The sequence below is a fragment of the Pelobates fuscus genome, chromosome 2, assembly GCF_036172605.1.
Source record: "Pelobates fuscus isolate aPelFus1 chromosome 2, aPelFus1.pri, whole genome shotgun sequence".
Lineage (NCBI taxonomy): Eukaryota > Metazoa > Chordata > Amphibia > Anura > Pelobatidae > Pelobates > Pelobates fuscus.
In genome coordinates this window covers 211,892,036-211,909,785 of record NC_086318.1, presented here as the reverse complement: position 1 = coordinate 211,909,785, position 17,750 = coordinate 211,892,036, and the positions used below count along the sequence as shown (strand labels likewise).

Here is a 17,750-nt window from a genome sequence, read left to right as displayed (position 1 = left end):
ACGCTCAGATCTCGCGAGAGTGAACTCTAGCCTCCAGGCTAGAGTTCACTCTCACCACTAGGACCACCAGGGAAAGAAGCTGCAGTAAGGATCCCCCCTCCCAGGCCTGATGTAAGAAGGGAGGGGGGATATTAAGCAATCTGCCCCACCTCCACTAGGACCACCAGGGATCAGGCACCCCCCCTAAAGGTAAGAAGGAGGGGGGGGAGGGTAATTAATATAACTTTTTTTTATTATTATTAATAAGAAAAATATTAAAATTTAAATACAAAATACACTCACACTAACAGCCCCCCAGACACACACAGCCCCCCCAGGCACACACACAGCCCCCCCAGGCACACACACAGCCCCCCCAGACACACACAGCCCCCCAGACACACACACAGCCCCCCCAGACACACACAGCACTCCCAGACACACACACAGCACTCCCAGACACACACACACAGCACTCCCAGACACACACAGCACTCCCAGACACATACAGCACCCCCAGACACACACAGCACCCCCAGACACACACAGCACCCCCAGACACACACACACCGCACCCCCAGACACACACAGCACCCAGAAATACACAGCACCCAGAAACACACAGCACCCAGAAACACACAGCACTCTCAGACACACACAGCACTCTCAGACACACACCGCACCCCCAGACACACACAGCACCCAGAAACACACAGCACCCAGACACACACAGCACTCCCAGACACACACAGCACTCCCAGACACACACAGCACTCCCAGGCACACACAGCACCCCCAGGCACACACAGCGCACCCCCAGACACACAGCACTCAGACACACACAGCACCCTCACTCACACACAGCACCCTCATACAGACAGCATCCTCGCAGCACACTCCCACACATATACAGCACACACACACACATATATATATATATATATATTTTTTTTTATATATAATATATATATATATATATATATATATATATATATTTTTATATAATATATAAAATAACCCTCAGTGAGTTAACGAAGAAAATTAGAAACCTAGAATGTGACGGCAGAAAAAAACACCCTCACACACAGCTCCCCTCTTACATACATACACACACACACACTGCGCCCCTCACACATACAATACGTCCAAATATAAATATATACACATATATATATACACACACACACACACACACACACACTACAGCACCCCTCACACTGCACCACTACATACATTACGCTCTAGATAAACGCTAGATCCCTTACCCTATATGCACTCTTAATCCTCTACACACACACACACACACAATCTCCTATACACACACTACATTCCTTGTCAGCAAACACATACAACATTCTCTAAACACACCCTCTCTACAACCCCTACACACACTACGTCACCTATACACACACACTACAGCCTGTATGCACACACTCGCTACATCCCCTATAACACTATGCCCCCTAGCCTTGCATATTACACCACAAACACAAATGAAATTGACCTATTTACACAATACCACACCACACTCTACACACACGCAATCCCACAAGCAGGCTCCAAACATATGCACCATGCACTTTATTGGCCCTTTTGTCCTCTGGTATCCCACTTGTGGAGAAACCAGAGACAATTTAAAAGCAAACAGCGCAAGCATGTTTTAAATTAAATTTGCTTGCACTGCGCAGAACAAATTCAGGGCTTTTTTCTAATGCCAGAGCTCTTCAGCGGGCTCTGCGCATTGAACTAACATGCTCACTTTGAGAGGGAGCGTGCTTGTCATTAGTGATGACAAAACACACCCTCTCTGGCCCTGCCCCCTTCTTAGGGGGCCGCTCTGATTGAAAAATGCCCGGGCCTAATTTTTTTCCCAGTCCGGCCCTGTCCCAAGGTATCAAAACCGGAGGAATTGGCAATGGAAGGATGAACGGGAACATAGAGGTACACTTTCTTCAGGTTTACACACCTAAACCAGTCACCGTCCTGTAGAAGATATTTCATTAGGTGTAGGCCCTCCAACTTCAAGTGATGGTACGTGATGTAAGCGTTGAGATCTAGAAGATTTTCCCCAGGCAGAGGTCTCCAGTTCTCTTCTGTACCAGGAAAATAGCCCTGAAAAAACCTCTGCCACCTACGGCAAGTAGGATGGCACCCTTGTGTCTCAATTTTCTGAAGTTCCAAGTCGAGATGGGAATCGGCCAACAAGAATCGAATGGAGGATGAGTCTGTAGAGAGACGTCATCAAATTTGATCATGTATCCCTGAATGGATTGCAGTACCCACATATCCAAGGAAACATCTAATTCTTAAAATTGCCTGCAAAAAAAAACACCTAACAGCGTTACCTCAAAAGATCTTCTTCACAATGACATGCTTCTTGAGCGCTTCATAAAATTCTCACCTTTCAAGGGTTTACACAATCACAAATGCATGAATTTTGTCAGGTGAGCAGGAGGCATTCAATCCCCTGAGTGGGGATGACATATATTGAGTGGCGCGGGTAAAAAATCCTCTTGCCAGTAGAATCCAGAATAACCTCTGCATTGGTTTGGAGAATAGCTTTTGTGCCTTTTTTGTGTTTGGCCATCTGGGGTTCATGCAGAAAGGTTTTCTGTACAATGTCAGATTCTGACTTTGAGACAGAACCACAAGAGTTATCTTCAGATCTGGTCGCGTCAGTCTGCCATTCGTCCAGCACTGAAAGTAAGTGGGGTAGGTCCTGATCCTCCGCAAAGATATGACCACTACCTTTGGTTTGCGCCTTAACCTTAGATTGTTTCAGCCAAGTGCTCTCACCTTTCCAATGACGTTTGACTGGGTAGAGGAATCAGAGCCATTCGAGTCAGCCCTATATTGTGTCTGTGTAGCACCAGAGTTAATTTTTGTGGCTTCAAATCCCTCAGTAAACACCTTGGACAGTGCTTTCTCCACTGTTACAGCCACAGCTGTGCTAATTATGGCTTAAAAAAACACGGGAGGGTTCTGTGAATCCTCCATAATCAACCAGTCAGCAACATGGGGCTCACCCAAAGTTACAGGTCCAGCAGAAGGCTTGCTGTGTATTGAAGCAGGCACAGTAAGACATACCACGTGCCCATGAGGCAAGCAAAAGACAAGTGTACAATTCAACAAGTTAAATGTATTAATATAGTTGGGTATTAACCAGTAATGCAGGGCCTAAACGGTATTAGTGACTAAAAAACTGGGGCTCACCCAGAATTAGAAGGCTTTTAAGTCAGGCCTCATTGAGCAGCACACAATCAGGATTACACACAGAAATCAAATTAGCAGTGGGGCTCACCCAAGAAGCCCAAATTAAGTCTTTTATCTGCCAGGTTGTTTGTTTCTATATGTTTTTTCTTTGCCACTTCGGAGCTAAGTAAAGAAAGATATGCTAAAACAAGCACAGCATTTCAGCACAAACACCTAATACCAACTGTCAAGCATGGTGGTAGATGAGGGATGATTTGGGCTTGGTTTGCAGCCACAGGAACTGAAACCTTTGTAGTCATTGAGTCAATCATAAACTTCTCTGTATACCATAGTATTTCAGAGTCAAATGTGAGGCCATCTGTCCAACAGCTAAAGCTTGGCTGAAATTGGGTCATGCAACAGGACAATGACCCCAAGCACACCAGCAAAATTATAACAGAATGGCTGAAAAAGAAAAGAATCAAGATGTTGCAATGGCCCAATCAAAGTCCAGACCTCAACCTGATTGAAATGCTGTGGCGGAAGCTTAAGAGATCTGTGCATAAAAAAAGCCAGCAAACTGAACTTAGGCAACGTTATAAAATTCCTCCACAATGATGTGAAAGATTGATGAAGTCATACAGAAAACCATTAACCATTACTTTAAGTTAATGCTGCTAATGGTGGTTCTACAAGCTATTGAATTATAAGATGTACTTAGTTTTTCAAACATGGCTTCTCCAGTTTGGCTTTATTTTAGTTAAATAAATCATGACATGGTGTAATATGTCATGTGGTTTTGATCATTTGAGGTTGTATTTACCCAATTTTAGGACCTGCTAAGGAAAAGAGGGTTTACTTTCTTTCTCCCATGACGAGAGAGAGAGAGAGAGAGAGAGAGAGAGAGAGAGAGAGTAATGTTATACTGACCGTATAGCTATGAAGCATATCACGTAGACTAGATAGTATACTGTGTAAAACACTGCTACACAAAGGAAAAGATTCTGGAAGACAACCTGTTGGAGAAAATAATTAAAAACGTCATATGTATTATTGGAGGCAGAACTGCACACTGTACGGAACAGCAAAAAAAACTACATATATAATCAGCAAGCTTAGACAAGGGGAAGTGAAAAGGAACAGAGAAAGAAACAAGAGTGAGAGATAGCAATAGAAAAGCAAAAATATGTGAAAATAAATGGAACAAAAGTAAAACTCATTGCTCAAATAGCAACACACTAATGCAAGTTGAAAAGAAGTACGAACAGTCTAATGGTCTCACACAGTGGACTCCGAAGGATAACCCCAAGAAAGAGAACTGTGGTCTACAGTAAGAAACTCACAAGAATTCAATACATTTGGATAATTTGGTGTTCTGTATTGCTAATGAATTTTAACATTTCCTTTCAATGCTTTTCAACATGGCAACAGTTAAGACAAAGATTCCATATGTGATGGTTTCATTATGGCTTTATTTTTTACTTCTTGACATTTCCCAAATGGACACAAATCAAGAAGATATTAATGCTTAATTTTGTGCCCATTTCAAGTAATATATGCTTAACGATCAGTTTGTGCATGTGTAAAGGTTTTGAAACCGTTTCTTTGTACTTCATTGCTTAGGGTACTCTGCACTTTAAATAGATGTAGGAATCTGGGATAGCAGTATTGTAAATTACTCTAAAAAATATTCTAAAACACATTTTCTATTTTATTTATTAAACAGTGAAATATGGTTATTTTTGTGAAATGAAACACAAATTCAGAAGACATATATAGCTATAGTTGAAAAATTCTAATATTCAATACTTTTATGTCAAGCAAACAAACAAACCTCCCTACAGATTGTATCAGTGGCTGGATGGAATTCTTGCAGCTTTAAAAGGCATGGTAATCACAAGGAAGTTCCACGGCTACAACATTATTAGCCACTTCAATTGTACTTGTATGTGTTTCGAAGAGGCCACTAAAAGGGAAGTCTAAGCACCATAGTGGTTACAATAGGTTCCTTTGTTAAAGGGGCAAGCCAATCACCATATACACTGTGTGGTTATGAAACTAGTACTTTAGGAGTGCTGTCCTAGATGCCTGGAGAGTGTCCCCTTACTTGCCATAAGCACAATGCTCAAATTACTACCATTCAAGTATTTGACAAACTTTATATTGCAAATGCAAAGGTTTAAATTCCACATTAGAAAAAAAGCATATGAGGGCTGGGCCACAGGTCACTATGAGACTCACAATGATAGTGAAACTAACTAAAAATGGTTTGACACAGAATCAGAGTGTGGTGTTCATAGCTTACAGGCACTATAACCCTATATAATGGTCAATAGTGGTTAGGGGTTATACTGCTTAAAGTAGAAACTCCCTTAAAGGACCACTATTGTGCCAGGAAAACAAACTTGTTTTCCTGGCACTATAGTGTTAATAGGTCCCCTACCCTCATGGCCCCCCTCCCGCTGGGTTCTAGGGGGAGGAAGGGGTTAAAGGCTTACCTTTCTCCAGCGCCGGGCTCCCTCGGCACCTGGGGACTCTCTTCCCTCTTCCGCCGAATGCGCATGGGCTGCAAGAGCCGCGCGGGCATTCAGTCAGTCCATAGGAAAGAATTTTCAATGCTTTCCTATGGACGCTGGCATCTTCTCACTGTGAAAATCGCAGTGAGAAGCGCGGAAGCGCCTCTAGCGGCTGTCAATGAGACAGCAACTAGAGGCTGGATTAACCCTAATGTAAACATAGCAGTTTCTCTGACGCTGCTATGTTTACAGCAGGCAGGGTTAACCCTAGATGGACTTGGCACCCAGACCACTTCATTGAGCTGAAGTGGTCTGGGTGCCTATAGTAGTCCTTTAAGTGTGTTAGCATTATTTCCATTCACAGAACAATGTTTTCAAAACTAATGGTCCATATTTTATTAAGATCTCAAATTGAACTACTACTGGAGAATCATTAAATGCTGAACTCTTGGGGTGTACATTTTTCTGTACATGGTAAGTCCAGCATAGTATAGTAGACTCTTTTAAAAATCCCAAGCATGAAGGGGTCAGACCACTTTGACACAGATAAGCATCATTTGTTGGTTGGTAAATTAGTCAAATACTCTCTCTCTCTTAGCTTGGGCAAATAAACAGGCAAAGGGTATCCAGTAGGCCGGTATAACTAAATAATAAAAGCCAAAATAATGCATTTCAGATGCTCAGTACACATCAAAGTATTTTCATAAAAACATGCAGCATGGAGCATCAGAGGTTAAGCAAGGTCATGCGGAGTGAGGGAGGCAAGTCTTTTATTTTCACTACACCCCCAACCATAGTTCCATAGTTCCTTGCAATATCCAGACCAAATTATCTGATTTGAAAAGAGATAATTCGAGAAATTTGTTGACAGAATGCGGGCCAGATACACATAGGGGAAGGTGGAGCTCCAGCTTCAGGCCCATCATGCTCTGATACTACTGGCTAGTAAAAGTGAAGCTCTCTATAACCTTAGTGTACATGCATATCACTCCATATTTATACACTTTTCTTGCAGTATATGCCTTTGATTCTGTGTACCATTAATCTTTAAAATATATAAACTTTCCGACTCTGTATACACTTCAAAGCTTTACAATACTAGAAAAAAAATAATCAAACACAAATCATAGTGTAGTGTATAATAACCACGTTGGACTGTAAATAAGGGCTTAGCACTCACATGAATTGTAGCAAATCAGCTAGCTCACACTTTTGTTACCAATTGACCCATTAAAATGGCCAATCCCCTCAATGTGACATTTGTAATGACATATAATAGTATGTATAAAATCTAAACAATTAAAAAAATTGGTCTCCTAGCATTATATCAATCAACAAATGACAATTTAGAAAATAAGCTTGCAAAACTTATATGTGGTGAAGTCCTTACATATTATTAGTATTCATATTTAAATAGTGCCTACTTATTCTGCATCACTTTGCAATATAATGCAATAGGGGGGAATTTAAAAATAAATAAGACAATTACAAAATTATACAGGAACAATAGGTTGATGAGGACCCTGCTCAGACCAGCTTACAGTCTAAAGTAGAAGAGTATAAGGACACTATAATAGGGAGTGCAAGAAGGGGGGCAACCGGGGCCTACACACAGTTCAATATTATTATGATCTTGATTATACATCCTAGTGCTCTATCTTGTTCTTTTTGCTTTTCACCATGCATTCCACCATGTTTTTTGATACTATGTCTTATCCCAATGTGTTGTATTGTCTCTGCGCCACTACATGCAAATAGATACATTTCAATAACCTAGGAATCATTAAAGATTACTGGATCTATAACTTAAATGTGATTATTACATTCTACCTGTCAATTCTAAATAATTAACCCATGGGAGAGTGTAATTAAAATCACATTTGGATAAAAAAAAAATAAAAAATATGAAAACGTTAGAACCATCATCTACTCTAAAATATGTAAACAAAATAAATGCGCTAACTTAAAAATGTTATTATATTGTAGTATACACATATCTGTATCATAAAAAATAAAATATACCAATTTTAAATTACTATTATTATTTTTTTTTAAAGAATATTGAATACATTTAAAACATTGTTAAATAATATATTTAAAATGCTATTATACTTCACTAAAATCACTATTTAACCCAGGGAATCACAGTATTTTTTCCTTGCCATTTTTTTTTTTTTTTTTTTTTACAAATAACCTTCTCTCATCCTTTTTCAGCCTTTTTAATACCCTTAAAAATATTCCTCTAATAAGAGAAAAAATGCTATGCTTTTCATATTTATTAATATGGATTGTCAAGCAGTCCTCCTGATGGTAAAAAAGTAAAAAAAAAAAAAATGATTATAACACAAAAAAAAAAAAGAAAAATTATATGTACGTGTATATATATATATATATATATATATATATATATATATATATATATATATATATATATACATACACGTACATAGACTGAGGGTCTCTTCTCTGGATCCACCTTTTATATAAGAATTTAGTTAATCCTGTCCTATTGGCTGTAAGGGGAGGAGCTAACCCATGTGTATATCCTGCCATGAATAATAGCCAGGAAAAGAAAATTACGGTAAGTATGAATACATTTTCCACTATAATACATATATAGGTTTCATTTATGTATATATACGGTAAGTATGAATACATTTTCCACTATAATACATATATAGGTTTCATTTATGTATATATACGGTAAGTATGAATACATTTTCCCCTATAATACATATATAGGTTTCATATATATATATATATATATATATATATATATATATATATATGAAACCTATATATGTATATAATACATATATAGGTTTCATATATATATATATATATATATATATATATATATATATATATATAAAACCTATATATGTATTATAGGGGAAAATGTATTCAGGAGCTAACTCATGTGTATATCCTGCTATGAATAATAGCCAGGAAAAGAAAATTACGGTAAGTATGAATACATTTTCCACTATAATACATATATAGGTTTCACTATAAACCTATATATGTATTATAGTGGAAAATGTATTCATACTTACCGTAATTTTCTTTTCCTGGCTATTATTCATGGCAGGATATACACATGAGTTAGCTCTTCCCCTTACAGCCAATAGGACAGGATTAACTCAATTCTTATATAAAAGGAGGATCCAGAGAAGAGACCCTCAGTCAGTAACAAGCACTTACAGAAAAAATAAACCCATAAGGGTGGGTTGTATATGCTGCCATGAATAATAGCCAGGAAAAAAAAATTACGGTAAGTATGAATACATTTTCCACTTTCCTGGCTAATCATGGCAGCATATACACTTGGGATTACCCAAGCTCATAGCGAGGGAAACAAGAGACATAATGAATGCAAAAAGAATATTTTATTAATGCCGATAAATATAAATATACAAACTACGAGCGTTGAGAGGAGCGGACTGAATTAAGGACTTGATGACCAAAGTGAGAGTCCACTGTAGCTCTAACATCCAGCTTATAATGGCGGATGAAAGTGTTCACAGAAGACCAAGTGCCAGCCTTACAAATCTCATCAGGAGAAGCATTTGCCACAGAAGCCCAAGATGCAGCGATAGCCCGAGTAGAATGAGCTCTGACGCCAGTAGGAACCGGTAGAGATAAGTATTTGTAAGAACATGAGATGGCCGATACCACCCACTGTCTCAATGTAGAGGTAGAGGCAGCTTCACCACGCCTGTGGCCAAAAGGCAATACAAATAATCTGGGCGATCTACGGAAGGGGCTGTTCCTCTCTACGTAGATAGATAATGCTCGAACCACGTCCAGAGTATGCCAAACTTCTTCTTCAGGAGAAGAGGGATTAGGATATTATAAACTAACAAACAACCTAACTGGGTTTTAATTATTTAAATATACCTGTTGTTATCGTGTATGACGTATTCGGTAGTGGTAAGAATGACCCCTACTTGATCCTACAATATGTCATAATAATTAAGTTATAACCTAACCCCCAGGTGATGACTATTGGAATAACACAACTAGGCGTAAGAGTAGATACTAACCGTATGTAAAATTTAAATAATAGGAAGATTTTGGCTTGTCCTGGTAGGGCGATAGCTTGAACTAATGTTACTGATATTGGCTGCAGCTGTACCTTTTGGTTAAATACAACTGCATTATTTAACAGGTACGCCTCTAAATAACCTACCTACTAGTACAGGCATAGACAACCTTCGGCACTCCAGACGTTGTGTACTACATCCCCCATAATGCTCTTACACCCATAATGCTGACAAAGCTTCATGGGAGGTGTAGTCCAAAACATCTGGAGTGCCGAAGGTTGCCTATGCCTGTACTAGCAGGTAGGTTATTTAGAGGCCTAGCTGTTAAATAATGCAGTTGTATTTAACCAAAAGGCACCGCTGCAGCCAATATCAGTCATTGAATAATCTTTAAACAAGAAGGAAAAAACGTCCTAATTGATATAACTTTATATGCAAGGCATTGTAAGGAACAAATGAACTTGTATAACATAAATACATTAGGGGAGCATGACCGTAAAATAGTAGAGACGTATAAGGCAGACTGGAGTGTAAAACAGTCTCCCATTATCCTATTTAACATACTTAAATTACTATGTAAAACATTAGCTATGGCTTAATGAAAATGAGTCTGCAGAGTTTAGCCGAACGGGTATCATAAAGTATTCAGATTGTTAATGGAAGTAACAGTCATTAGCATGTATGCAGTCTTTAGGGATATTGTGCCGTTCGTTTAGATCAACGTGAATTATAATGTAAATTGGAAGTTTTAAAAGAAAGTCTTGGGGAACCAGATTAATTTTTTTAACACGAAATGCAGAAATCATGAATGCAAAGTTTTGACCAGCTGAACGAATGAAATTGCTTAGTACGATTGAACTGAAAGCGTGGAATTATACACGAAAGTTTGCACGAAACGCTGGTTTACATGAAAGGCAGTAGCGTATGAACGAAATGTTATGCATGCGGACTTAACAGCTATTGTACGAAATGAACTATGCGAGGAAAGATACGAAAGTTTAAAAGAATGCCGGTTTACACGAAGTGCCGTGGTAAATTAACGAACAGTTTAATGAGTGTTACAGATGAACGGAATGTTTAAACGAATGCCATATTACGTGAAATGCGGCAGTAAATGAACGAACGGTTTGTATGGCAGTTACAGCCGAACGGAATGTTTAAACGAACGTGTGGTTTAACGAAAAGTACAGATGTGTGTTCGAATGAATTGAGTATAACTTGCAGTTAGCCGTTCGTACATTGGCTTTCCTTGTTATACTCACAAACTCAGTAAGGGAAAGAAAGTTTGAAACAGACTGCTGGCGGGTGGGAAAATGATGTCAGGGTCCTGTGAACCGGAAGTAAACAGGAGAACTTCCAAGATTGTTGACGACAGGTAAGCAGGGGCTCACTGGGTTTAAATAGGAATAATAGTCCCTCCCAGAATTACAGGCCAAGCCTTCCATATATATGTATATATATATGTATATATACAAATAATTGCAAATAAATAAATATATATATATATATATATATATATATATATATATAATTACAGAAATATGCATATATATTCAAAATCTATGTGTATATTTATGTAATCTTTTAGCATAATTATGTGGTTTTATTATTTAAAATTTGAGGGACATGCCTGACAACCCAGGCAGAAAGTCCAGATAATTTAAATAGCAAGTCCTATATTTAACCATATAGCTTTCCGAGACACCATAAAAACCTGTACATGGGGAGTACTGTTTTACTTGGGAGACTTTGCTGAACACAAATATTAGTTTTTCAAAATGGTATTTTGTAATACAATGATGATATTGTCAGTGAAAGTGATTTTGTTTTTCCACCAAACTGTGTGTTCAGTAAAGTCTCCTGAATATAACAGTACCCCCATGTACAGGTTTTGTGGTGTTTTGGAAAGTTACAAATATAAGGCTTGCATTTCAGTTTTTTTCCATTGAAATTTGCCAGATTTGCCAGAAATGTTGCCTTTGAGACTGTATGGTAGCCCAGGAATGAGATGATGGCATACCATTTGCTAAAGTAGACAACCCAAGGTATTGCAAGTGGGGTATGTCCAGTGTTTTTAGTAGCTACTTAGTCACAAACACTGGCCAAATATTTGTGTTTTGCTTTTTTAACAAAAAAACAAACATGGACGCTAATTCTGGCCAGTATTTGTAACTAAGTGGTTACTAAAAAAGACTGGACATTCCACATATTGAATAACCTGGGTTCTCTATTTGCAAATGGTATTCCATTATGAGGGTAATTCTCATTCCTGAGCCACCATATGGTCTCAAAGGCAATATTACTAATCTAGCAAATTTCAATTTGTATAAACTGAAAAATGGAACGTGTGATTTTTAACCCTGTAACTTTCCAAAACCACATAACATCTGTTCATGGTGGGTACTGTTGCACTTGTGATATATCGCTGAATACAAATATACAAGTATATGTATTTAGTTGCAGTAAAAGATAACAGTATTATGACATTCGCAGTTAAAATGCCACGAAAAACTAAAAAAATGTAAAACAAATCTTAATTTGTCACACATTTTAGATTTTATTCATAATTTTTTTTTTTATATATATATGAATAGTTGATGTGAAATGAAAGCCCTGTTTCTCCTGAACAAAATGATATATAATAAGTGTGGGTGCACTTAATATGAAAGAGGGGAATTACGGTTTAACAGACATATAGCTCAAATTCCAGGTTTTGTTTACGTTTTGTTTTGATCAGAACGTGTACAATTAACTCCATCCTTAAAGGTTTAAAGTACACGTATACTATAGGAAAGTATTAAAAAATAAAATAAAAACACTTACCTTTTTCCAGCATGAGACTCCCTTTAAAACTGGCCTCTTCCCCCTCAATGTCATTCTGCCGATGCTCCAATCCAATGTTTCTTACAGAGCTTTCCTATGAGCTGCAACATCATGTGACCAAGTTTTATTCGGTCAGTGAAGTGGAAGTACCTCTAGTGTCTGTCAGTCTGTTACTTTTCATCCATCCTTTTATACTCTCTCTCTCTCTCCCTCTCACCCCTCCCTCTCCCCCTCCCCCTCCTCTCCCTCCCTCCCTCCCTCCCTCTCCCCCCCTCCCTCCCTCCTCTCCCCTCCCCTCCCCTCTCCCCCCCTCTCCCTCTCCCTCCCTCTCCCTCTCCCCCCTCTCCCCCCCCCCCCCCTCCCTCCCCCTCTCCCCCCCTCTCCCCCCTCTCCCCCCCCTCTCCCCCCCCTCTCCCCCCCTCTCTCCCCCCTCTCTCCCCCCTCTCTCCCCCCCTCTCCCCCCCTCTCCCCCCCCTCTCTCCCCCCTCTCCCCCTCTCCCCCCCCTCTCCCCCCCCTCTCCCCCCCCTCCCCCCCCCTCTCCCCCCCCTCTCCCCCCCCCTCCCCCCCTCCTCCCCCCTCTCCCCCCCTCTCCCCCCCCTCTCCCCCCCCTCTCCCCCCTCCCCCTCTCCCCCCCTCTCCCCCTCTCCCCCCTCTCTCCCCCCCTCTCTCCCCCCTCTCTCCCCCCTCTCTCCCCCCTCTCTCCCCCCTCTCCCCCCCTCTCCCCCTCCCCCCCTCTCCCCCCCTCTCCCCCCCCTCCCCCCCTCTCCCCCTCCCCCCCCCTCTCCCCCTCTCCCCCCCTCTCCCCCCCTCTCCCCCCCCTCTCCCCCCTCTCCCCCCCTCTCCCCCTCTCCCCCCCCCCCCCTCCCCCTCTCTCCCCCTCTCTCCCCCTCTCCCCCCCTCTCCCCCCCTCTCCCCCCCTCTCCCCCTCTCTCCCCCTCTCTCCCCCTCCTCCCCCCTCTCCCCCCCTCTCCCTCTCCTCCTCTCCCCCTCTCCCCCCCTCTCCCCCCTCTCTCTCTCTCTCTCTCTCTCTCTCTCTCTGAAAATAAAGGATTAATTACAAAGGTAGCGGGAATGTCAAGAGCTTGGCTTAAAAGCAATAGACGGATGACAGCCAAGGATCCCACATTTTGTGGAAATTTTTGGGAGTACCATGAACCACTGCACTCATTTTGTCATATTCCATTGTCTCATTTGTTTTTATGATTAATTGTAGTCATATTAGACAGCATACTATCTGCCCACACTGCTGTTACGAAAAAAGCTACCCAACTGCGTGTGTCGGGTAAAGCATGCAAGTGTTGTACTTGAGTAAGCTGGGCATCTTAATAATAATTAAAGGGACACTCCAGGCACCCAGACCACTTCTGCTCATTGGAGTAGTCTGGGTGCTAACGTCCACTACCCTTAACCCTGCAAGTGTAATTATTGCAGTTTTTTTAACTCCTCATCTAGTGGCTGTCTACTAGACAGGTTTTCTGTGCTATAGCGTCGCTGGACGTCCTAACGCTGTTTGAGGACCTCCAGCGTTGCTAAAATCCCCATAGGAAAGCATTAAAAAAAAAATCAATGCTTTCCTATAGAGAGGTCTAAGGTGCCTGCGCGGCATTGTCTCCCCGCCGGCTGACGTGATGAAGGGGAGGACCGTGAGTGGAGGAAGAAGCCTCTGGTAAGTCACTCAAGGGGCTTTCACCCCGTCAGCAACCGGGGATGGGAAGTGGGAGGGAGAGGGACCTGCAGTGCCAGGAGTCCCTCCTGGCACTGGAGAGTCCCTTTAAGGAAATTTCTTAAACCCAAACTCCTCAATTTAGTACATGCATACATAATAGACATGAGGCTCTATACCTTTCCAGCAACAATAAAATAAATAAAAGTAAACCTTACTTACCCTGACTCCTTAAAGGGACACTCCACTGTCCAAATACAAAAAAAAAAAAAAATACTGTTTAGTGGATATACCCAAAGGAAAATGTGCATGCATTTAATTATACATTTTTCATTGGGGTTATATCTAAAAACAGCTTGCAAAACTGCAGATCTCTTTTCTGCTGTCTTTGCAAGCCCTCCCCTTCTAACCCCACCAAGAGTTTATGTGACTGTCCATTCATAGACTTCCCAATGCAGCTCTATGAGAAGTCTTTGCATGGCAGGTGCTCTGGGCAATTGCTGCCTCTTGAGTTCAGTGCAACTGAGCTAACTAAGCTAGGATGCAACAGGACCTGTTGTCGGCTTAAAAAAAAACAGGGGGTTATACAAGTGTCAATTTCCATTGAAATCCGCACTTTTTCCAGAATGAAGAAAATAGGACACACTCTTCACACATAAAGCTCTTAAGTAACCAAAGTGCTTTAGGGTGCTGGAGTGTCCATTTAGTAACCTTAATAAGTAGTATTAACTATCTTAAATTCCTATGTTATGAATATTTGATAGTGTGACAGTTTTGGATGGAGTACAAGCAGCTCCACGAATTGTACTTTCTTTTACCGTTACATGGAAGAGGGTATTTGAAGGGAATTAGTGCAGGGGTACACGCTCTGCCCTGTAATTTAGGAGGAGGCGGGTAGCTCCTCCTCCAGTGACATGGGAGATAGCGACTCAAGGGTTGGTGCCAAAAACCTCGCTCACTGCTATAAAGTGAGTTTGGCAGCTCATTCAAATTTAGCCCCAGATTAAAGAGCACACTAATGCAATAAAACGCGCATAGGGCAGTTTTTCTATTTCTTATTACCGTAATCTCACTACAGATTGATTGGCACTTGATATAGTGTTGGTGATAAAGGGATATGTTTAGCGTATAGTTTGATACTTTAGGAGTCAGGGAAGGGACATTAGACATTTAGCCTACTAAGTCCTGCTGAGCTGGTACCTTAGTTCAGGGTTAGTCATTTTAGGATTCTCAATTAAGGACTATTGAATTGTACTTATCCTGCCTCACTTATGCTGGGTTGTTTCCTCCTTTCCTATTTATTCCACTGCTACCTAGAGTTTAATGCCAGGACAGCCTCCATCTATGTCCAGCTGATTCATACCCTTATTATTTTCTTTTTTGTTATACTTTATTAAATGTGATTTGAAACAGGTGCTTCTTAAATTGTATAATTTCAGTTACACATTTAGGTATATGGTGTATATGTCTGCTAGGCCTAATTATTCTTGAAAATTCTTGATGATTGACCTTGTTTTTCATTAATAATTAGGGTGATTTTATTTTTCTTTTGGATCAGACTTTGAGAGAAGGATCAATATTGTGAAATTTTACCTTTTACCTTTTTCAGTTAATTATTGCATTATTAGCAGTGTACCTTTTGGAGTTTTGTTCTGTTAGCCAGAAATTTCATTACCTAATACGGACATATCGTCTAAACAATGTTTCCATAGGTCTCATCTTTAGATTTGTAAGGTACTATCCTATTCCATCTCTTACCCTTCCTTTTAATTACCATAATTATACATACAAAATAAATAATTGACTATTTTAACCTAAGGAATATAATGATCTCCTATCCACTGTAGCTTAGAACTATTGGGTTTTCCCTGTGTATGTATGTCTATCAATTTAATAAAGGGGAATTTTGAAAGTTAATTTTAGTAAGAATCCCAGCCATGACACATTCATATTTATTTGTTGTAAATCTATAATGGCTTTAGTAAGAAGGGTTGCATAATTAAGGAGTACAAAGTCTCAAGGCCATTAGCTAATTCTATGCCAAGATAGGTAAAAGGGGCAGATTCTAAAATGAAGTGAGGAGCAGATTTTAGAAAGAAGAGGGAATATGATAAAAACGAGAAATATATCATCTGCATGCACAGCAACATTAGGTTTTCATCACAAATCTGAAGTACCTGAATATCAGACATATAATAATAATAATAATAATAATAATAACAACAATAACAAAGTATTTAACCAGGAAAGGTACATTCTGAAATTCTCTGGTTTCCAAGTACATCCTGGAAATGTTACTTTTGCCCAACATCCAGGTAATGATGATGCATTAGCCCACTGAGCTATCTCACTGGTATAACCTGTAAAATAGAAGACAGTATAGCGGGCATCTTTGTTGAGTTCCATTATATATACAAAAGGAGGGAACACGTATATTAGGAAGGTGAAGACTATGCAAGGTTAGCTATCTAGAGCAGTTGGGAAGTGAAGCCAAAGTGCTCTAGGACTGAACATAGTTAAGGTCAGAGGAGGTAAGCTCTTTTCAAAATCCAGGGGAGATAATGCCCATAGGAATAAGTTTGTGTTGATTAAACCAAATTAGAACTATAGACCTACAGGCATTCCCATAGCGTGCCTATTAGGAATGAAGCCTACTTTGTTTGGGTGGACAAAAGAGGACAAATAAGGATTTCAATGATTCACAATGAATTTATCTAAAAGCTTAATGTTGATACTAAATACTGAGATGGACGAAATGTCCAAGGTCTAAATTATGTTTTTTTAGATTAAAGCAATAATTATATTTGGCTGTTAACATTTTAAAGGGAAATAGTTTCCCTTCAAAATGTGGGTGCACATATTCCTCAGATATGGAAGTAAGATAAAACAAGTTCCTTATAATAAAAAGCTGTGAATCCATCTGGACCTGAACTTTCATTAGGATTAGAGGATTTAATTGTCTTTACAACTTCTCATTGTCTATAGGGACAGCCAAAAAGTTTTGTGCCTCAACATTATGAAAGGGGAGTTGGAAATCAGTCAGTCTATTGGGCAATTAAAATTTCATCTAAAGTTGAAAAGTGATCATATAGAGATTGAAAGTAAAGGAGGTAAATGTCACCTATCTTTGTTGGGTTATTTCACCACTGGGAAGCGGATTTTGAAGATATATTTGTTGCAATTCAAGTTTGAAGCCAATAGGCTAAAAGAGAGTCATCTTATTAGCCTTCTCATAAAAGGTTTGCCTGCTTCACATCAAAGGCTTAGTTTTATCTGTGAGCCTATGTTACATAGTTACATAGTTACATAGCTGAAAAGAGACTTGCGTCCATCAAGTTCAGCCTTCCTCACATTTGTTTTTTGCTGTTGATCCAAAAGAAGGAAAAAACCAGTTTGAAGCACTTCCAATTTTGCAACAAGCTAGGAAAAAAATTCCTTCTTGACCCCAGAAAGGCAGTCAGATTTATCCTTGGATCAAGCAGTTATTACCCTACATTGACAGATTATATCCTTGAATATTCTGTTTTTGC

The 17,750-nt window shown here is 39.9% G+C and overlaps 1 protein-coding gene across 1 annotated transcript in view; it reads right to left on the bottom strand.

Annotated features, from left to right (window-relative positions):
• Window positions 1–17,750, bottom strand: part of TMEM244 (transmembrane protein 244) — a 49,662-nt gene that overhangs the window by 21,778 nt on the left and 10,134 nt on the right. Inside the window, exon 2 of the mRNA XM_063443144.1 lies at window positions 4,102–4,187. Coding sequence (XP_063299214.1) covers window positions 4,102–4,187 — 86 coding nt within the window. The remainder of the gene's footprint in view (window positions 1–4,101; window positions 4,188–17,750) is intronic.